The sequence below is a fragment of the Magallana gigas genome, chromosome 8 (genome assembly GCF_963853765.1).
Source record: "Magallana gigas chromosome 8, xbMagGiga1.1, whole genome shotgun sequence".
Taxonomy (NCBI): domain Eukaryota; kingdom Metazoa; phylum Mollusca; class Bivalvia; order Ostreida; family Ostreidae; genus Magallana; species Magallana gigas.
The window spans coordinates 29405330-29429505 of NC_088860.1; the positions used below are offsets into that span (position 1 = coordinate 29405330).

The window sequence follows — 24176 nt, forward strand, 5'->3', positions numbered from 1 at the left end:
ATTGCCTCAAAGATTTAATATAATTATTATACAACAAATATAACTATAAAAGTTCAAAACAAAAAATTACAACATACAGAATCTACATGCTTGTACATGTATTTCAACAGCTTCTAACCTGAAAGTTTGAAAGTTCTCATCACTTAACAAAAACATGAACTAAAGCCATTAAAGAAATTCTGATGAAAAAGGATCTTTTCAAGAAATACAAAAATTTAGTCTGATAAAACCTTGACCTAGGAATAATGACATTGACAGTTACACAGTCACATAACACATCATCAGATCATGAGCAACCTTAGTGCCAAGCTTGCATTTCTGATATTTCTCATTAAACAAGAGGTCCATGGGCCATTCTGTGAACCTGAACACACCGGTTCTTAATTAGACAATTAATTTGGTGAAACAAATTAAAAAATATATTTTTAAAAAAAATTCATAGGTGTAACAAGATTCTTGCAAAATAATTTGTTTGTTAACTTTTGAGAACCTTCCATAGTTGATCTAGGATTCTGAGTTTCAATAATTTTGAATAGATTTTCAGCATTGTTTATTTTGTGTATCAAAAAAATGTTCTTCCATTATAATCCTTAAATTTTAACAATTTAGATGTTTCTTATCATAAATATGCTTGTACAAAGATTGGTTAAATTTGGCCATGTGATTCTGGAGATAAGGTAAAAAAGTGAAAGTTTACAAATGGAGGAAGTACAGATACACATTAGACAAAAGCTTTAAGAAAGCTCACTGCAACCTTCAATTTAGGTAAGCTAAAAAGTTATGGACATGAAAGTGGGACTAGCAGACAGCAGCCATGATGATAATCAAATAGTAATCCCAGTTTATTAGGGTATGACAAAATAGTAGGACTAAAAATTTGTAAATGTGTACTTGTTTCTACATCCTACTGGTAAAATTATAAAGAGTACACACAACTGAAATCAGGTCTGCGATTTAAGCTGGTTTTAATTTAGTCATTTCCCAGAATTCGATATGTCAAAGAATGCCCTATTTACATAACTAGTACATATGTTGACTGGCATCATATACATGAACGAATGCTGTAAAAACACAGAATGTGCCTGATTTGTTACTGTTTTAGGAGGGCAGTATTTGTGATATTTTGACAGTTTCCAGGCTGTTTGGTTTCTTTGGTCCAAGGTCCCATCTTCACTTTGTTGCCATGCTTGCCACAGCTAGAGAGAAATTGACGCCAGTGGTTATTCCCATCACAAGACAGAAAGCCATTATCATCCCAGCAATTCCTGCCACTTCAGGCTCAACCAACCTACAAAGCAGCAAATGATCCATGGTTTGTTTATTAACATTAGAATAGCTTTCAAAACCTCTCTTAGAATTTTTCTTAAATGTAATTTCGAACCAAATCCACCATAGAACTGGTTGGGGCTCAAATTGCATATAACTAACAATACGAAGTTTTATGACAAAAGTATTTGCCCCTTTAATATCATTGCATCATTATCAATATGCAACTTGTAGTCACAAACATTAATTTTTTTTATTCAATATTTTTAAATAGTTTTACTTTAAATAATGTATCTTTTAAACAAGAGGCCCACGGGCCACATCACTAACCTAAGTAATAATGTCAATGGAAGTATATTGCTAGCAACTCAGCTATAATAATTTAAATCTAATTGAACTGTATGCCTTAATTTCATTTAAGCATTATAATTATTTATCTCAAAAGTCAAAACCATTCATTTAAACTCTTTTTTTGCTTTCTCATGTTAGATTTCTTCAAAACAATAAAATCAAAGGTCTAAGGACAACAGTGGTGCAAGCAGTAAAAAGGTTAAAAATATTAGTAGTTCCTGAACACAAAGGCATTTTAAGGCCAACTCTTTATTATTATTTGTTTTACCAAGTGCCAACCTAAATTTTGACAAAATTGAAATAGAAATAAAAGTACCGGTACCCATTTGTTGTTTTTTTTTAAATTTCTTTCACTGACATTCATTATGGTGTGACAAAAATTTGAAATGTTTTGAACAAGACGTCATTCTGGTTCATGTTCCTCCCCACTCATTGTACATTTGTTTTGAGTGGAACAGGAACTAGAATAAAAAGGTCATTTATAAAAGGATGCCATTTACTTATACATGGATATCATCCAATTGTTGACTTCAACATTTATGAAGAAGATATTTCACTCATTGACAAAATGTAGCGTCAAGAAATTAATCAAATCCATGACGAATTTTAACCCAAGAATTAATGAATACACAGAGTTACAATATGACGAAATTAAATGCAAACAAAATTTTATTTGTTTAAAAACAACAAAATTTTGACCAAACGAAAATATGTGCTTCTACAGTACTTCAAGTTCATCATTTTTTACCTCAATGGTATTACATCAAAATCAGCGATTGAAATAGTTAAATCTTGCTTTCTTGGCAATGACATCATTAATAGGATATACAATTCTGATGCTGTTATGAAAATTTATGGTAAAAGTCACATTGGTGTGGACAACACTGTTACATTCCAGGTATTGCAATACACGGAATACACAAATTTAATAGCATACAAAATGTCACAGGGTCAATATGGGGTCAACTCAATAGTGTAAGTCTGACATATGAAAAAAATAACTTTTGCAATTGAAACGACAGAAACTGTACAAATGCGATAGGTAATGATGATAGGCTTATTTAAATTCTGATCCTTTTGTTTACTTCTGATCCTTTTGTTTATAAGGAGAGGAACTTGTAAGTTGTTAGAACTTGTTTCTGATCCTTTTGTTTATTCAATAAAGTACGTTCAAAACAAAAAATTAAATACTAAAGGAAACTATGCTGGCAAAGAGCATTTATTTACAAAACGAAAGTATTACTTATGTATACCGGTGTCTCATAACATTGTGCTACTACATGTATTATGCTTACCTATATTCGTCAACATCATAATGAAATGTTTATGCATGTCAATTAATCCTATTCCGCATATGGAAAACACACACTGGTATTTACACAACGTGAAACCCCTCTAACTGAAGAGCTGGGTAAAACAAGTACCCGATAAAATTAATATGCAAACGGTTTAACCCAAATTTGTACATAAAGGACAGCTCATGTGTATGATGGGAGAAAATCATCTCATCCTTTATGAAAATTATGATTGTTAAAAACTAGAACTGTCCTAATGGGACTAATACCCCCGCTAGGCTAATTTCAAATGGGACAAATAATTGAATTGAATAATAATTAAGGTTTGGAACACATACAAAAAAAAAATTCTAGAATTGTAAAAAAAAAAAAAAATAGTTAACAAAGAAAAATTAAAATCAAAATTGTCAGAATTTCACTGTAAATACATATCTATAACAGTAATACATTTACAAATGTATGTATTTGATGATATTTTTTTTTTTAATTTAATTGATTTAAAGAAAAACCAACAAAATGACAATAACCCCTCCCTTTGCAGTGAATAGAAATACCGGTAGCCAAGCAATGCTCTTCTGTTGATAAAACTTTCAATATCTTTCTAATAAGAGTCTTGACAGATGCAATTAGTTGTTTCAAATTTTCCTCACTTTCTCCTATGGCACAATTGAACTCCATATCAGAAAATTGATCCCATAGGACTATGATTTTCTTTGGTGAGCTTGTTAAGTTTAATAAACTCCCAAAACATTACCATAATTACCATACTATGTAAAAATATGTAAAAAAGAAAATTTAATATTACAAACAATTTTAAAATTGCCAAAACACTACAATCATATCAGTAATTTTGAATTTCATTTAAATTAATGCCCAATAGGGTCACTTCATAAAATTACTTGACAAATAAATTTAAACAACCGCTAAAAATAGTTTAACTTCTTTATTAATAATTATATTATTTATTTCCTTATAATGACAGACCTTTTGGTTTACATGAAACAGTTTTAAAATAGCCTCAAAACCATCACCCATTTTACAGATTATCAATTTCCCCTAAACATGCTCCATCTGAGCCATGGCTCAGATAATGGCTCCCTTGGGACGAATGAATTCAGCCACACTTGTCTTTGATGTTCTCATTAGCTCCTAAGAATTTATCATTGACAAACAAAAACTTTGCATTGTCAGTTGATAGAATACTTATAAAAAATAATTTTTTTTTTATTAATTAAGACATAAAGACAAAAAACTCCATCTGGATGTATTTATATAAATATATTTTAGAGTGTTTTCTATTAATTAATCAATAAAATCTGTAATGATTACCTCCCTTACTTTTCAACATTAGTGTACAATATATAGAATAAGGAAAATGAAAACTGTCATAAAATCATTAAATCTTGTCTGATCTTAAAAAAAATTGCAGGTGCACATCTTCAGATGGTGTTCAACATATGTACAAATTTTCAAACTGTTCCATGCAGTAATAAAAAATTCTATAGGGGGGACAAAGTTGCGTCTACGGACAGACGGACAGACGGACAGACGGACAGACAGACAGACGGACAGGGTGAAACCAATATACCCCCCTAAACTTCGTTTGCGGGGGTATAATTACCAGAAATTGCATGTGGCCTTCATTTTTACTTAAACTGGTACAAAACGATGTTATTTAGGGGTAAACACTTGGTGTGTGTATTACTGTCAAATGACAGCATCCAATTTAAATTGTGTCTACAGACAGATGGACAGACGGACAGGGTGATTCTAATATACCTTAACGTTGTTTGCAGGGGTATAATGAAAAAACCAAGCTACTAATACTTACTTTGGACCATACATCATGGTAAGACTACTGTAGTATCCACTAGTGAAGGCAAGAACAATCCCGCCCACAATGTAAATATAATCATTATCAATTAGGATTGGAAATGTACGCTCTTTGTTCTCCACTTCAAATCGACAGAAGAGGAAGAAGGGGATGAGAAGACCTCGCAAGAGAACTGGAATCCAAATAAAACGTGGGCCAGGCTGTAAAAAATATACACTTTAGAGGATAAAACTGCTTGTATCATAAAGAAATGCAATAAAACAAATCATAAATCATACTTACAACTTTAACCCACTCTGACACTATGTTTCCAAGAAATGCAAAGACATTGAAACTAAGGAAACAAAACACAGCCACCCAGTACTTGTCTGTAAAAGAAACAAGATGCACATAGACCACACTCCTCACCTGAACAACAATTCTTGAATTTCTAATTTTTCAAATATTTATGAATAATGAAATCTTCTAAAATATTGTAAAACTTAATGCAAATTTCATCATAATGATAAAGATTTGACAATGCATAAAAAATGAAAAATACAACATCATTCATCATAATGATAAAGATTTGACAATTAATGCATAAAAAATGAAAAATACAAATCAATAAAACCTATTTTGGAACATCATATCACAAATTCTAAGATGCATCATTATCCTAGGCCAATCCTAGATTATCATAAATAACAAAATTAAACAATGAACAATGATTATTAATGAAAAGATTATTGTGACTTACTTTAGGGTAAACGTGATATTCACCATCTAGCAAAGATTTATGACCCTAGGCCTATTAAGTATCATTATAGATTTGACAACATTTGATTATAGAATACCATAAGTAGTTCACAAAGATCATAAGATGTATGAACTATTAAGGTTTCATGTTATTGCAAGTTGCACTGTTCAGAAAGAATAGTTTAACAAGATTTTCATTAAATTCAGAATGTAGGCCATGCCTTACAACTTTATAGTTGTACACACAGAGAGTTGCAAAATCGGTCAACTGAAAAGTGCTTTTGGTATCAAAAGTTTTAAGTATGCATGCTTTTAAAATGAAAAGACATAAAATTCAGAAAGTAGGTTGTTGTGGTGTAACTTTTTTTCATTTCAGACATTGAGATTTCTATGTAATCCTGAGATAACCTGAGCATAAGACAGATGCTTTAGACAAATGTTTACATACCAGTACAACATATTTCACCAGTTTTATGTTTAAGTTATCTGATAAATCTACACAGTGGTTCTTGGTAAAAAAAAAAGTTTTTCTTTGGAAACCATTGCTTTTGTTTATATTTCTTCTGGTAAACTTTGAATTCTTAACCCTAATGGGAACCAAGTATTAGACCCAGGGTCATGGTTTGAACAATTAATAATCTATATTTAATGTGGATGCTTCCATACTTAAAGCTGAACACAACTTGTAAAAGCATTGTCCACCATATTTCTCTTTCATCAAACCTCTTAACAAGTCAAAGTACATACATTGTATTTCATTATTGAGGGATGTTACTTGGCCACAATGAAATTACAGCCAGGAGATTACTAACATCAAATATATAAGTTAATGACACACCTCCAGTGGTGAAAAAGAGGTAGATTTAGAACCCAGGCTTTCGCATATATTTTAAGTTTATTGTTAGGCAACATAAAATTAATATTTAGATTCCCGTCCTGATTTGCCAAAAAAATGGGACAGGTGGGCAGATTTTATTTTTTACTTATTTTATAAACATCTTATCCACTGTTCATGTTCTAGAAATAACTGCTCTATTTTTGAATTGCTAATATATGCTAATATGAGTACAAAAAACAATATGTAATCTTTTAATTCCATTTTATTTCAACTTAACTGTAAATGCATGAAGACATTTGTATCATTATAATAACAAACATGACCGGAATTAAACAGTAATCCACATGTTAAGCAGACATTAAAATGTTTAGAATTTTTTGTAAACCAAGCCTAATTTTTTTTTTCAAAATTAAACAAAATGCATTGCATGGGCCATTTTCAGAGGGGAGAGTGGGGATGAGAATTGAAGATGAGATTTTTGGAGCACAACAACTTCCAAAATGGCTATCTATCAGATTTTGAAGAAAAGCTTTAGAGCTTGTAATAAAAGCGATAGTCAGGAGATAGAGTTAAAAAGCGGTAGACTTTCGCGTAAACCGGTAGGGTTACCATGTATAGGTTAACGCATTATTTACAAACAGATAATGCACATAAAACAAGACATAAATGCTCAAAATCTTTGACCATGAAAGGAATACTACACGTCAACCCCTGAGTTTCATGTATGCAATTGGTGCAATGAAATTGAAGGATTTATATACCTTTTCGACAGTGTGTCTATTTATGAGTGGTGCTTAGTTTTAATCACAAATTGTAGCATTATAGTTCTGAGAAGATTTCAAAACATATTTCTCTATACATTTCTATGTTGGAAATTTGAACCCCGTCCTTGGCTTTAGTTTTGGTCTGTGGAATCTACACATACAAGCTTTGAAGTCAAAAATAGCATTTATTGTTAAGTTGTTTTTATTAAGATCTGAAGATTTTGTTAGACACACACACTATTTTGTGATTACTGTATACACGGTTATTTTCATCCTGTGATATTTTCAACCTTCTACACTTGCAAACGGTTTTTTGATCCGTCTTGAATTCGCCCAAATAAAAGTGGTTTTAAAAGAGAGATAATTTGAAACAAGGGCAAATGAAACATGGTTGAAAATTTCCCTATATACAGTATATCCCTTACAGTAGATGTGTTGTTAGACCATGAATGCCTCCACTAGCACAAAAAAATTTCAAATGCCAAATTTAGTATAACATTTGTTTGACTGCAAAAAAAACTATAAATCCCTCATAAATAAATAGCTCATTTTCTATTAAGTTCAAGTGGCATAACTCTGTCAAAAATTACTGGACTAGAACCAATTCGAATTTGACCAGTATATTCTAAGTAATTAACCTCATATGAAATATCAACTTTATATATGCATCACTTAAAAAATTAGAGAGCAGGCACTAAGAATTTCCAATTTTTTCCAAAGTTCAAGAGGCATAACTCTGTCAAAAATCATTGGACCAAAAGCAAATTCAAACTCAACCTGTATTTTCTGGTAAATAAGCTACATATGAAATATAAGTTTTATATATACCTCCCTTCAAATGTTAGAGAGTGGAAACTGAGAATTTCTCAAGTTTTTTTTAAGTACTCTGTCAAAAATCATCAGAGCAAAAAAATTCAAACCGTCAAAGGGCCATAACTCTGTCGAAAATGGCTTGATCGTACCCAATATCGAACTTGACCTAGATATTATCATGATTAACCTGTATACCAAATTTCATTTCAATATGTTCATCCTCTGCGAAGAAAATGAACGGAAACTGTTGATGGACCGACAGACAGCAGCAAAGCAATATGCCCTCCCTTCTTCGAAGGGGGGCATACCGGTAATTAACCATGCAAGTTTGAAATAGTACTATTATCTATTAAACATGTGACCTATTCCAAAAAACTAACCTCCTCCAGGACCTGAAACCTACGACTCTAATTCAGCAACCTTCCCTGTGAAGTGCATCAGAATCACAAGATGCATAATCTATTCAATTTGATAAAGACTGAACCAATATTAACTAAGATTTGTCTTTTAAAAGGGCAACTGCTCCAAAAACTTTAACCAGCTCAAAAACCTGAACCTCATCTAGCATCTGAAACCTATGGCTCAGATTCAGCATTTGAGCCTGTCAAGTGCATGAGTATCATAAGACTCACCATCCATGCATGTCTGGTGAAGTAAGGACCAGTAATAACTAAGATATAATCATCAAAGGGCATCTGCACCAAAATCTTTTATTTGCTCCAAAAACCTTAACCTCCTCCAGCATCTGAAATTCATGGCCCAGATTAAGCATCCAAGTCTTTCAAGTCCATAAGTATGTCCAGATGCACCATCCATGCAAGTTTGGTGAAGATAGGACAAGTATACAGGACCTGCAACAAAAACCTTAACCAGGTCTGGACGCCATCGCTGACACCGGGGGGTCTAGCACAAGCTCCCCCTGACTCCATCTCGGTGAGCTAAAAATACTAAAATAGTTTAGTTTATCTATTTAAGTTTTGCCATAGGGTCGTCTAGTAGCTTCCGTTTTTTGCTACTAAGGGACTTGAAGTTTGGTTGTCAATCCTGCATGAGACATCAACATTTGAAATGCATTTGGGGAGGGGGGGGGGGGTTGTTACAGGTACACCAACCACCTGGTCCAATCATTCTTCTTCTGGTGCTTCAACACATTCAAGTTTGACATAGTTTGTATTGGGGAATGTTCTAAACAGTAAACACTATTATACAACACCCATATACTATAGGTGCCTGATATACATGTAGTAACACATGCATTAAAATATATTGAGAGCTGCCAGACTGTTGTGCTTAAAGATATATTAAGTAACGAATTTATATAGGCATCAAAATTTATCCTCAAACATATCAAATGTTTCTTTATGTCTTGCAATGCTGATGATCCATGTTTCTTCTCTATGTTTACATTTCCCTTGCACGTGCACCAAATATTTGTCATTATTTCTTGAAAGTTGATCATTATCTTTGTTTATCGTTAGCTTAAGCATTTTAAAGATGTTATTAAGAATGAAAAAATAATTTTCTGATAAAAACGGATATCAATGGAAATAATATATAAATCACAGTCTGATAAAAACAGACCTCTAAGAACGGACGGCATTTTTAAGGTTAGGTCGGGTTACCCGAAACACACAATATTTTTTTTAGGCCTAAATCAAAATCAATTCTATTAGCGCTGATTTCACTATTGTGATGTCACACATGCCAAAACCGGTATTATATTATTAGTACAGTGAGGTTTTATAAATTTTTCTATTTTTAGTAAAGTAAGGTTAATAACAGAATTTATTACCTAATTCCTTTTTTTAAGTTTTCAAGGTTTACAATTTGCATATTGCGGATGGTTTTCGTGCCATTATGCAATATACTAAGATTTGTTTTCATCTTTTATATGCACCAAAACTATTGCATGCATTACGACATCTCAATTTAATGTTAGTTTACACAAAGAAGGGCGAGTCTTCAACCCATTAGATTTTAAAAAGTCTTTTACCTTATATAAGGCTTTAACACTGTTGATTATTTGATACTCCATTTTGATAACATTGAATTTGGTTTCACCAAGTACTAAGAACAGCGTCTATGTAAAGGAATATACATTTCCTGAGAACTATCGAAAGGATGAAACATTAACATACATGCGTTTTGAAATACGTTGCCGGTCCAATAGATCATAGTCTATTGACCGGCAGTCCAATAGATCGTAGTCTATTGACCGGCAGTCCAATAGATCGCAGTCTATTGACCGGCAGTTCAAAATAGACGCAAATATCTAATTTGTAATAAAACAGCAAAATTCCTTTGATTAGGTAATAAAACAATTATTTAATGCTTGAACAGTCAATAGACCCAATTTTTTTCCCTCGGTGCGGGGAATAGATCAAACTGAGCTGTTCCCTGCACCTCGGGAAAAATATTCTGGTCTATTGACTGCTCAAGCATTAAATAATTGTATATCACAGCCTGGTCAGGTGACAGCAATCAACCAATCTTGGGGGGAAAAAAAACGATATTAAAATGATATTTATTTTTTTCATTCCTACTATTGTGATGAATATCAAATGTGAAGTCAACCTCATAATTAGATGTTAAACCCTGAAAAATTCATGTTAAAGTTCCTGATTGATTGTTTTCTGACAAACAGGTTTCTTAGACTGACTAGATAGGAATTACAAGATATCTTATATTTACATGTACCTTGCTAGTGGGACTGGTGGATTCCAAAAACTCTGTTTTAAAGGGGCCCCTTCCAAACTCCTGTTGGTTATGATTTGAAGAATCCTATATCTACTTTATGTCCGGAAACTTATGTAAAAGACTGGATATCAAAGGCTGAATATTTCCTACCCTTTTTTCAGTATCTCTTTAAAATTATTTTCTATCCGTGCAAGAGGGTTGGTCCTTCATTGGTCATATAAAGTTAGCACATGTATTATTTCACCATATCTCAAACCATAGTCCAGACTCAGAGGAAGTTTGCTTTCTCAAACATAGAAAAAATCAGACATATTGAATGTTTAAGAACTGTTTGGTATAACTTAATGACAGCCTTTGTTGCTGACCTGTTTCACAATGCAGGCCTTTATTGAGGAGCTTTCTTACAGTTTAAGCCTTCACTGAAGAGCTCTCCTACATTTTATTAGCTAAAATTGTACTTTGTTTAGAAAACATCTCCATCACAAATTTTACCTTCAATTGGAAAGTCTTTTTTGGATACATTACTCCAAATGCCTGGAAATATTGTCAAGGTTACGAAGAAAACAAACCACACACAGAGAGCTTGAACCCAGATCTGCAAGACAAACACGAATCTTTGACTGTTCCGTATAGTCTTAAATTTATTATAAAAAGCTAAAAATATATCAAAATTTATCCCTTTCAGTGGCAAATTGCTTTATAATATCAGTCCTGATTAATTATCTATAATTAGTTATAATTGTCCTCCTTGTATGTGTTAAGACTGAGCATTCGGTCATTCTCACCTTCTTCAGAACTTGACCAAACAGAGAGCAGGTTTCTGAGAACGTATGTGATGGACCACTTGTGTTCTGTTGCCTACGGATTGCTGCTCGAAAATGCTGGTAAAATTTCTGCAATTCAATTATTAACCATTAAATATCTCTTTGTAGATAAAAAAATTTCTGCAATAGGGTTTTTCATTATTAAACATCTATTTGTAGGTATGGCATTAGGCCTAGTGTAAAAATGAAAAGATTATTACAAAACAGTCATAAAATTGCCAACTTACAGTCAATGGAAGAAGGAAGTAGGCATCAAATGCTATCAGTAGAACAGCAATGGCAGAGACAAAATAGTATATAGCCTGAGTACGAGGGTCAGGGGCACCTATTAATACAACACCAAATACATACTTAAGCAACAAGGTCAAACTGTAACCAAATTTGCTAATTAGAAACACCTTGTAAACTGAACATAATTTATAAACAGACAAAACAGAGATACTAGAAAACAACACTTGTGTTTGACAGGTGACCTACCCATTTATCATTTAAAGGTTTATGTAATTATTACTCGTAATAATGCAACACTTGAGAGACTTCACATGAATCTGAGCCTATTTAATGCTTAATTTTAACATTTGAGGGAACGTTGCTTAAATTATTATTTGTTTGAAACTGATTTATCAATAAGAATCAAAAAAGTTTTATGTAAAATTGTAGTGCAAGATTTGGATCAAAAGAAAGGGAATGATAATTTGATTCATTTAATTATGCAGTCAATACATTAGGCCTAAAAATTAAAAAAATAGTGTGTTTAGTGTAACACTGATGAAAAAAATTAGGTTAGGTAGGTGGGGATTTTTTATTATTTTATCTATTTTTTTGCCTGAATCCTAAGAATGTTTGTTTGTTTCATATTTAAAAACGTATTTTTTTTTGGAAATAAGATAAAATTCACAGTTGGATAAAATCAGGCATCTAAAAATGGTAGGATTGGGCCATTTTTGTAGGTTAGGTTGGGTTACCCGAAACACACAACTTTTTTTTTTAGGCCTTATTTCATTCTTCAGTTGAAGAATTTTCAATCAATCGTTGATGAATGCAGATCTTGATAAGTAAGATGTAAAAATCCAATCTTGAAAAAAGAAATAATGATGAACAACCAAAATAATTTTACATTCACTTGAAAGAGCATTATTTAGCAAACCATTTTACATAGAAATACAGCGTCGTACCAAAAGTATTCGCAGAAAAATGGCGGATGCCATAAAAAGTTCATGCTTCGCTTTTTTCAAATTACCATAAATCATAAAGCAATCACATTTTTTTAAATTTTGAGATAACCACCGATGCTCTATAAGGTCAAAGTCCACCTTGATGTCAGAAATTACGTCTGCTGAATTTTATTTTTGAAATATTACAACAGAAGGCAAAATGGGTAGAAGATCAACAGAACTGTCACTAGATATAAAAAAAATTGATCCTAGATTTGAGAGAAAACGGACATAAAGTTATTGAGATCTCATGATTATTGGAAATTCCCGAATCTACATGCAGGTCAGTTTTGAAGGTGTTCCATCAGCAGGTAAGTGTGGAAAGGGCACGTCGTACAGGATGTCGTAGTAAAGTGTCAAAACATGGAGAAGCGAGACTGCTGAGAATAGTAAGGAAGAGCCAAGGGATTGTTTTAAAGGATAAAACAACTGATTTTAATAATGGAAATCAAGGTGAACTCATTAGTGAATGTACTGTGAAACGGATTTTGCACACTAACAAAATTTAATGAGAAGTAGTGAAAAAACATATTGTTGTAAAAGAATTTAAGGTGGAATAACACACCTGGAAAAAGTCACTCAAATTAACAGAACATTTTTTTGAAAATGAAAGTTATAATGATAAATAAACTGTACAAACGTCAAATAAGCGAAAAATTTGCAGTTTCGGGATAAAAAATGAATATCAAAAATAATTAATGCAGTAAGTAACAACAAAAGCCCTTACGGGATTCGAACTCGGGATTTACGGTTCACAAGTCCGGCACTTTATCCACTCGGCTATGAAGTAAGTTACATGTTTCAGTCCATAAAACCGTTTTAATAAAACAAAATGTTGTTTTGATCAGCAGTTAGCCATTTTGTGATGATATGTTATTCCACCTTAATAGAAAAAAAAGTAAAATGTTGTTTTGATCAGCAGTTAGCCATTTTGTGATGATATGTTATTCCACCTTAATAGAAAAAAAAGTTTAGCTTGGTGTTTAAATAAATGACAGTGGACAGTTGAACAAAACTGGAAGCCTGTCATATTTAGTGATGAATCCCAAGTGGTTATTGACCAAAATAACCGTGTGTACGTTTGGAGATCCGCCAAAGAATCGTACCGTCCAAAGTGTATGTACCATATATACTCGCCTCCACGTATTGTTCCCCTATAAGTTAGTTGCCTTTTTTCAGATTTATTTTGAAGATTTGCTGTTGACCCTCTTAAAACTCGGGTTACTTTTTCATTATTACTATAAGTCAACAAAATCTCAATCAAATTAACACATTCTATCAAGCATATGAACTTAATTCTAGATTTAAAAAAATATCGTTGTTTGCTACATCTGTTATCATTCTAGATGCAATGCAGTTTTACAGTTTTGTTTTCAATGAAGACATCTATCCTGTGGGTAATAACTTTCGATTTTGGACGCAAAAGGATTTTATTTTGCAGATTAATTCAACATCAAAATCAACGGAAATTAAAAAATACCCCTTACTTACTTATGATGCTGATGATGTTAACAACAGCTATAAACACACCAGAGAGGTTCTGAAATAAACAAGAAAAATTTGAAGACATGGTCTCAAGTGTGTGGGTCTAATCCTTCACAACACAAGATGTGATTTAAAAAGATAGCTGTAGGCAAGTGACTGCTTGCAAAATTTCATTTTTATTTTAACCTTCTATCAGCATGAGACACAAAAGCCTTAATGCTCATCTGAGTTAGGCTGAGTATGATACAATCATAACATTCTAAGAAAAATCTTTTTAAAAATATATATCAAAACAAACGGATGTGGAAGGAATCATAAATATTGCTGCATTTTTTTCTTTTAACTAAAAATAATTGTACATTTAATAACAATGTGGATTTGAAATGAACAAGCTAGATTGAAAGGCATATTATGACATCTCTAATAAAATAGCATTTAAAACAAAAACAAGAGGCCAATGGGCCACATTTCTCACCTGGACAATAGTTTTTGCATAATTCTATTTTGAAATGTTTAAATATGAAACTCTTTTTGAATATTGTAAAACTCATATATTCCAAGATTTGACAAATACATTAAACAATACATAACCTACATTTTTGGACATCAAATCCTAAGATCTAAGGTGCATCAACTGACCAATCTTGTTATCCTAGGCTTCAACATATTTGATTAAAGATAACAAAATTGTAAAATGATCCTGAAATAATTATAACAATTGGCCCACAGGCCTTGAAAGTCACCTGAGTACCATTACTCTAAGAATGGCATGTCAGAGTCTCATGTTTGCATTTAAAGCTGCATATTGAAGTCTTAACCCTTATCTGAGACACCCTAATACCCCACCTTTATTATTTGATGTTTGAAAAAGATTAATTCATAAAAATGTGTGTGTGTGGTGGTGGGGGGGGGTTGAAGAATCCAGGGGCAAAAAATTGTAATTTTGATAATATTCGCAGTTTCATTTATAATGAACACAAAATTAATAAAGCTTTTTTTCTTCACGTACATGTATACGATGCATAGTCTATTAATTTAAAGTAGATTTCATAAAATAGAAAACATATTAAATTCAATATTGCTAAGTAACAATTTACCTTGTTGTTTTGAAAATGGAGTTAAAATTGTTAAAGATGACAAACAGCAAATAAATACATTATTTGTGTTATTTCACAGTAAACCTTGGAAAAGAGAAGTCACTTATTTTAATATGCATTCATATAAATTAAGAAATGATCATAATTATGATAATTATCACCCTAGATTGTGATCTTCAAACATTGGGATAAGTAAGCCCTTGGCCTTTTAGCTAAGGTTTTTTCCCACAATTTGATCAATTGCAAGTGTCACGGGGATATTACTGTAACAAATAAATAAATGATGAAATAATTTCAACAGAGTTCAATTTTTTGTTCATTAATTTGTTCTTGATTATGCCAATGTTTATTAAAAATCTACTAGATTTCTGAAAATGAATTCCCTATATTTCTATGTTCAACTTCAATCCTCACCACCTTGCGCCAAAGTTTTGGTCCAGGGTTCATGGTTTAAATAAGTTAAAATTTACACTTAGTTGTAAGTATTGCATGGTATTTCTGGTACAGTTGTTCTTTATTGAACTCATAAAACCTGATTTAAGGTTGCAAATGTGGGCTATCAGGTGCAACTTTGAGTCCTGTGTCAGGCAAAAGTTATAAAGCTCATTTAAAACTTCAGTTCAGGTGAGCTAAAGAGTATATATGTCTTATTTGATTAATCCATATTTATGAAAACAAGATATCTGTGAGCCAATGCTCACAAGTAATACCCCACTCTAATGGAGTATACAAAATAAGCAAAGTTGATATTTAACAGGAATCGGTGCAAAAATAGATCTCAATGTATGGCATGCCTAAACAAATAGTACGTGTGTTAAAATTTCAAGCATCTGCAATGAATATTTGCTGAGAAATCTTCAACGTAAATTTGTTTGAAATTTTAGGTTAAAAATAAAACAAAGTCATCAATTAACAGGAAGTTGACGTTCGACTGGTACAAAAATATATCTAAATGTATGGCATGGGTAAACAAATATTGTTTTTAATTTCAAGAATCTGCGATAAATAGTTGCTGAGATATCTTTGACAAAAATTTGTTTAAATATTTAGGTTTAAAATAAATAAAGTTGTCATTTAACAGGAATTTGACGTCAGATTGGTACAATAGATCCTAAAAAATATCATACCTTAACAAAGAGTGTTTTAAAGTTTAAAGCATCTGCTGAGAAAAATGCGACAGAAATTTTTGTTACAGACAGACAAAGAGGATGAACAGACAGACACACAAGGGTAAAACAGAATACCCCCTTCTCCTTCGGATCGGAGTATAAAAATAAAAATACTTCTGAAATGTACTTACTGTTCCCAACACAATTGCATTCGTATACTTCATTGGTAAAATGGCTGCCAAGCCAAATGTGCTATTCTGGTACACACCAGTAGCCACTAGAATCATCCAAACAAAACATATATTACACAGGGCAAGAGACATGTAGGTCTACAACAGTCAATTTTTAAAGATCTTATAAAAAATCAGACATTGATAAAGTTAAACTGATAAAGTAATAAGATTTTAATGCATTGAAAAAAAATTAAATAGCATCTACTCACTGTTCAGAATGACAGCTGTCATCATAGTGATCCAGAAAAACTCAACCGACCCTGTCAGTACAAATTACAAAGACTGAAGTATCAGGATAATGTCAGCACAAATTACAAAGACTGAAGTGTCAAGGTAATGTCAGTACAAATTACAAAGACTGAAGTATCAAGATAATGTCAGCACAAATTACAAAGACTAAAGTATCAAGATAATGTCAGTACAAATTACAAAGACTGAAGTGTCAAGATAATGTCAGCACAAATTACATAGACTAAAGTATCAAGATAATGTCAGTACAAATTACAAAGACTGAAGTGTCAAGATAATGTCAGTACAAATTACAAAGACTGAAGTATCAAGATAATGTCAGCACAAATTACAAAGACTGAAGTATCAAGATAATGTCAGCACAAATTACTTAGACTAAAGTATCAAGATAATGTCAGTACAAATTACTTAGACTAAAGTATCAGGATAATGTCAGCACAAATTACAAAGACTAAAGTATCAAGATAATGTCAGTACAAATTACTTAGACTAAAGTATCAGGATAATGTCAGCACAAATTACAAAGACTAAAGTATCAAGATAATGTCAGTACAAATTACTTAGACTAAAGTATCAAGATAATGAAAGCACAAATTACTTAGACTAAAGTATCAGGATAATGTCAGTACAAATTACAAAAAATGAAGTATCAAGATAATGTCAGCACAAATTACTTAGACTAAAGTATCAGGAAAATATTAGCACAAATTACTAAGACTAAAGTATCAGGATAATGTCAGTACAAATTACAAAGACTGAAGTGTCAGAATAATGTCAGCATAAATTACAAAGACTGAAGTCCCAGGATAATGTCAGCACAAATTACAAAGACTGAAGTATTTAGGATAACGTCAGTACAAGTTACAAAGACTGAAGTGTCAGAATAATGTCAGCACAAATTACAAAGACAGATTTTAACAAAGTTTACTCTAAACTACCTGAGGATTGCTTTCTGACAGGTGTCACTTTTTCTGGCCAATCAGTTTTTTAGCTGATTTTAAAGATTTTTCCATTTCCAAACACAAATACCCCAAAATGCCTTAATTAACAACTGTTATGTCATTAAAATGAGTCTCTTTAATAATAAGCCAACAATGTTGCATGACATGAATAACTGGGTCAAATGTTGTGTATTACTGATCAATTTTGTAAAATTTTACTAGATAAAAGGATACCAGTGGAAGTTCATGAGATATAGGCCAAGGTTTGCTAACAAGTATCTGATCATACTCTCCCAATTACATCTGTTGAAATCAAAGTTACACTACCACTACTAATAGGCTAAGTAACTTATGTTCTTACAATCACTGGAGTCCACCATGGCTAGGACAACTGTGGCGATGAAAACACAAATCATCACGCTAATAGAGATGATGATTCTCCGAGGGGATGCTTGTCTATCAACAGAAAATATCATACAATGTATGCAATATTCAATCTAAAAGGATTTGTAGTATAAATATTAGGGGTGTCAACAAACAATTGAGTACATGACTATCATCAAAGAAAATTTCATTAGTCGACTTCTTGGTGAGAAGTTAATAAATTTTGTCACAACTGATTTAATTCCTAATGCTTCAGCAATTTTGTAAGTAAACCCGTCATTATCATCAAAACCCTAACAACACATTTGCAAATAGTTTTGTATCCCGAAAACACATGCACTAGTGCCAATGTAGTAAAACCTTAATCATATAATTATAGTCCTCTTGTTTGTAGACTACAAATTCTTCTTTTCTCAGCATTCTAGATTTGTAATTTACTGTCACTTTTAGGGACCTTTGCCTCTGATAAATTTTGCCTTTTTGTGTCTTAATCCTCTCCTGATTTTTATACATCAAATTGCATTTTTGAAAAAAAGTACTTGTGCACGTAGTTAAGGTCACAGGTCAATGTCGAATTTCAGTTGTTGTTTGAAGATGAATCTTAATTCTGTTCATTTAAATAATTTGATTAGAAGTATTTGTACAAAATTCAATCATATTGATAATTATCTAAATGTGTTCATTTATAATCAGTGGACATTTTAAAACTGTTAATCAGATAGGGGTCATTAAATTAATTTTGGAACAAGACATGTTTGAGTGGCCTTAGGTGATGTATGTAGCTCAGTATATGTATAAGAGCCACAAAGAAAGTAAAAAACAGATTTTATTAAATAAATTTAAAAAGAGACCCACATGCAAGTTACCTGAGTACCATTAGCCCTTAGATGGACCTGTTAGGGAGTCTCTAATTTTCACTATGTTGCCATACCAAAAGGGCCTAAACCCATGACCCAAGGGTCATTAATTTTATAATTTAGGTAGAGGACTTCATGAGCATCATTACCATGCATTCAATAATATAAATGGGAGTAGAGAAAATTAAATACAGGTTCAATATAAGGCCATATTGCTCCCACCCTATGCCCTGAACCCCTGACCCAGGGGCCATAATTTTCACACTTATGTTAGAGAGTTTCATGGACATCATAACCAAGCATTTAATTTTTCTAATATATATATATATATATTGGAGAATACAGAGGAAGATTTTCTAAGATTAATACATTTTCACTATATGGCAATATTGGCCCCACCCTAGGACCTAAATTCTGGACCAAAGGGCCATGAATTTCACAATTTTGGTAGAGGGCTTTATGGACATGATGAACAGCGTCTTGCTAAAAGTATTCATAAAAAATTGTGAATGTGGTCTTAGAGTTATTGCCCTTCGTTTAGAAAAACGTATGATAGGATGATTTGAATGAAATTTAATTTTGAGAATATCCCTGAAATCAGTAAAAATTCCTGGATGAGTGACGTATATAAATACCTCTGCTAGAAGAAATTGTGTTGTACGATTTTAATGTAAACAAAGATCGGCCGTAAGTCTAAAGAATTGTCACCAGACAAGAAAGAAGTAATTATATAAAATAAAAATTTAAGAATTAAGGATTTCTGAGATTTCAAGGATGTTGGGAGTGCAAGGATATACATGAAGATTAGTTATCGAGACTTTTCAGGAATAAGGTAGCCTGTTAAAAGCAAAAAGAATTTGCCATCCGAAAAAAACTGCCCTGTTGTGGAGAATCAAGGTTAATTCAGTTGGTGAAATGGAGCAGAGGAAAAGCATTAGATGTTACTGCAAAATTTAATGTTGGAAATGCGTTAAATAATGTTAGCAGGAGGATGTGCAACAGATTTTACATAAAAATCAGATTTACTAAGGAGTTGTAAGGAAACATATAGTGATGAAAGAGGTTAACTGAAAAAAGAGACCTGCTTGTTTGAAAAAACGAAGATTAACTGTTAACCAATATTGGAGAAACTTTATCTTCAGAGATGTGTCACAGGATGTACTTGGTCAAAATAACAGGGTATATGTGTGCATGGCGATCTGCTCATGAAACGTATAGACCGGAGTGCATGTTTGTTGAAGACAAGCCCAAATTTTCAGTCATGATCTAGGGGTGTATAACCTGATATGGACCTGGTACTGTAAGGTAGATGGCAATATAAATGCTGAGAAATACATTTTTAAGATAAACAATTGTAGCCTGTAATTGTCTGTCATTTCCCCGACAATTCCTACACATTCCAGGATGACAATGCCCTGTGCCCGTATCATAGATATAAACACGTAAAAAACATCCTTGGGATGAATTGGCCAGCCAAATCATCAAACATAAATATCGAAAAATGTTGGCATCGAGTGAAAAGAAGTTTGCAAATCGGGCTTGGGAAATATCTACCCCTGATCAGCTGTTTAAGGCTATTCTTGACATTTGGCAGAATTTCTCAGTGAATTACATTCAGAACCTGTACCCGTAAGTCCCCACTACAGAGAATTCTTGCTTGCATTCAGTCTAAGGGACATCTCACAGAGTACTAAAGGCATGTGAATTTTCTTTATGTGTTGAAAACGACAAGTTTTCCAAGCTTAGTAAGGTAACTCTCATTGATGTCCACCATTTTTCCGCAAATACTTTTGGCATGACTCTGTACATCATAACCATGCATTTTGTTTTTTCCCAAATGTGTGGGAGTAGAGAAGATTTTTGAAAATTTGGCTTCTTCGGCTTATTTGGCCGGACCCGTGAGGCCGTGGGGTTGGTTACACCATGAATTTCACAATTTAGATTTCTCTTCATGAAGAAGTTAAAACTGTTAAATTATGAAAGCATGGTGCATGACGCACAATGACAGACGAAGACCTATAGCAATAAGTCACCTCAATGACTCAGGTGATATAAGAAATTAAATCCAAATACATATAGTACAAAAATTAATAAGTTATTTAATATTTGTTCTTAATTAAAGAAACACTACATGTTTTAAATGGAAAGAAAGTTTTTTAAAAAGTACTTAACTACCGCTCAACTAAATGCTCTGATTATTCAAACAATAAGCTGAGTAGAATTGACATCCCGAAAACAAAAAATTATTAATAGTAACTCTCTTCTCCTCCATCCCCTTAAAAAATAATCCCATAAAACATAGGTAATCACAGATTACAAAGCTCACTGAGACGAGACATCACCCTTATGAGACTTCACCTTTATGAGACCACCTTTATCATATTAAATGAAAATCATACTTTATGATCTTGGATATTCATGGATTCTGTTTTGACACAATATCGTATATCATCTGTTAAAAAATTGTATGATAATCATATGTTCATATGTTAATCAATACAATAATTTAAAATTAAGTATTGCATCCTATCATATTTACAACATATATCATATAATACAATAAAATACCATAATAAACAATGATGAGATATGATATTGTTAACGTATGATATGACATTGTATTGTGTTATACGTTATTGTATTTGATCAAATAATACAATATCATAATATAATAAACAATATAGTATTATATTACAATATCATAGTACATAATATATCATAACATTGAAACATATGATATTATATTGTATAATATAGTATGATATTGTATGATACTGTATCATTTTTGTTACATAATATGATATTGTATCCTATTATACAATGTTATTTGATACAACATTGTATCATATCAAATGATACAATATTATGTGATAAAGTAAAATATTATATAATACAATATTATATTATACATATTGTATCATATGATACAATAATATATTTTACAATATCATACAAAACAATTTCATGTGAATCAGATGTGATAATAAATCATATTATAAACCAATATCATATTTTATACAATATCATATGATACGATATTATATAATATAACAGTATCATATTATACAATATCGTATGATACGATATTATATAATATAACAGTATCATATTATACAATTTCATGTGATATAATTCTATATTACAGAAACTAATATCATATTATACAAAATCGTATGATACAATATTATAGAAAATACAATATAGTATCATAGGATACAATATTATATTTTGCAATATCTTATGTAATAGTATCATGTGATTAAATAATAAATTAATAATACAATATAATATTAATATACAATATTGTATCATAATATACAATACTATACATAACGATATCATGATACAATATCATAACATAAAATATCAAAAAAATATTTACAATATTATATCGTATCATATAACTTTTTATAATATTACATATGATATTATATTGTATCATATTAAACAATATTGTTTCATACCATACGTCAATACTATATCATAGGAATCATGTTATATCATTTATAAACAAACACATCTATCTATCGGGCAGGTTTGAGTGAGGTAGGAGATTTCTTTAGCATCCTTGATAATGGATATCAGGCTCTGCATCTGAAGCAACCTCTGCGTTTCATTTATAATATAGTTAAATCAACTATGCAAGCTATCATCTATAAAACATGTTACATGTTCCAAAAAAACTAAACCTCATCCAGCATCCGAAACCTTTGGCTCAGATTCAGCATTCAAGCCTGTCAGGTGCATCAGTATACATAATACGCATCTCCATGCAAGTTTGGTGAAGTTCAGACCAGTAATAACTAAGATATCATCATCAGAAGGCACTAGCAATTAAAACCTTAACCTGCTCCAGCATCCGCAACCTTTGGCTCAGATTCAACATCCATGCCTGTCACGTGTATCTGTATCATAAGACACACAATCCATTCAAGTTTGGTGAAGTTAGGACCTGTAATAACTAAGATATATTTTATAGCATCCTTGATAATGGAGATCAAGCTCTGCATCTGAACCTTCCTCTGTGATTCATTCATACTACAGTTTAATCAACTATGCAAGTTTGAAAAAGTACTATTATCTATTAAACATGTGACCTGTTAAAAAAACTTATCCAGCATCTGAAACCTATGGCTCAGACTCAGCATTCAAACCTGTCAGGTGCATCAGTATCATAAGACGCACCATCCATGCAAGTCTGGTGAAGTTAGGACAAGTAATAACTAAGATATAATCATCAGAGGGCACCTGTTTAAAAAACTTTAACCAGCCCTAAAAACCTTAACCTCCTTCAGCATCCGAAACCTTTGGCTCAGATTCAGCATTTAAGCCTGTCTGATGCATCAGTATCATAAGACGCACCATCCATGCAAGTCTGGTGAAGTTAGGACAAGTAGTAACTAAGATATAATCATCAGAGGGCACCTGCAACAAAAACTTTAACCAGCTCTAAAAACCTTAACCTCCTCCAGCATCCAAAACCTATAGCTCAGATTCAGCATTCAAGCCTGTCTGGTGCATCAGTATCATAAGACACACCATCAATGCAAGTTTGGTGAAGTACGGACCAGCAGTAACTTAGATATTGCTATCAAAGGGCACCTGCAACAAAAACTTTAACCAGCTCCAAAAACCTTAACCTCCTCCAGCATCCGAAACCTATAGCTCAGATTCAGCACTCAAGCCTGTCTGGTGCATCAGTATCATAAGACACACCATCCATGCAAGTTTGGTGAAGTACAGACCTGCAGTAACTTAGATATTGCTATCAAAGGGCACCTGCAACAAAAACTTTAACCTGGTCCAACAATCTTAACCTCCTCCAGCATCTGAAATTTAGGACTCAGATTCAGCATCCAAGTCTTTCAAGTCCATAAGTAGGTCCAGATGCATCATCCATGCAAGTTTGGTGAAGATAGGACAAGTAATAGCTTAGATACAGGACCTGCAACAAAAACTTTAACCAGGTCCGGACGCCGACGCCGACGCCGAGGGTATAGCATAAGCTCCCCCTGACTTCGTCTCGGTGAGCTAAAAATTACATACCCTCCACACTGGCAGAAAGTGTTGATACCACTCATAACAAAGTTTGGGACCTGTGAGAAGATTCCTAGGTAAAACATAAACTTCCCCTTCAGCTCCACAACCTCTGTCTCATTCTTGCCCAACTTGTATTCCTCAAAGTAC

The 24176-nt window shown here is 32.4% G+C and overlaps 1 protein-coding gene across 2 annotated transcripts in view; it reads right to left on the reverse strand.

Moving 5' to 3' along the window:
* The window catches only part of LOC105337493 (equilibrative nucleoside transporter 1), a 39884-nt gene continuing 15708 nt past the window's right edge, over window positions 1-24176 (reverse strand). For both annotated transcript variants that reach the window (XM_034474580.2, XM_034474581.2), the window contains exons 5-15: window positions 24036-24175; window positions 18110-18204; window positions 16768-16818; window positions 16517-16602; window positions 14126-14174; window positions 11648-11745; window positions 11382-11489; window positions 11089-11191; window positions 5029-5114; window positions 4744-4946; window positions 1-1288 (exon numbers count right to left, since the gene is read on the reverse strand). In XM_034474580.2, coding sequence (XP_034330471.2) covers window positions 1171-1288; window positions 4744-4946; window positions 5029-5114; window positions 11089-11191; window positions 11382-11489; window positions 11648-11745; window positions 14126-14174; window positions 16517-16602; window positions 16768-16818; window positions 18110-18204; window positions 24036-24175 — 1137 coding nt within the window. In that variant the 3' untranslated portion in view covers window positions 1-1170. The remainder of the gene's footprint in view (window positions 1289-4743; window positions 4947-5028; window positions 5115-11088; window positions 11192-11381; window positions 11490-11647; window positions 11746-14125; window positions 14175-16516; window positions 16603-16767; window positions 16819-18109; window positions 18205-24035; window position 24176) is intronic.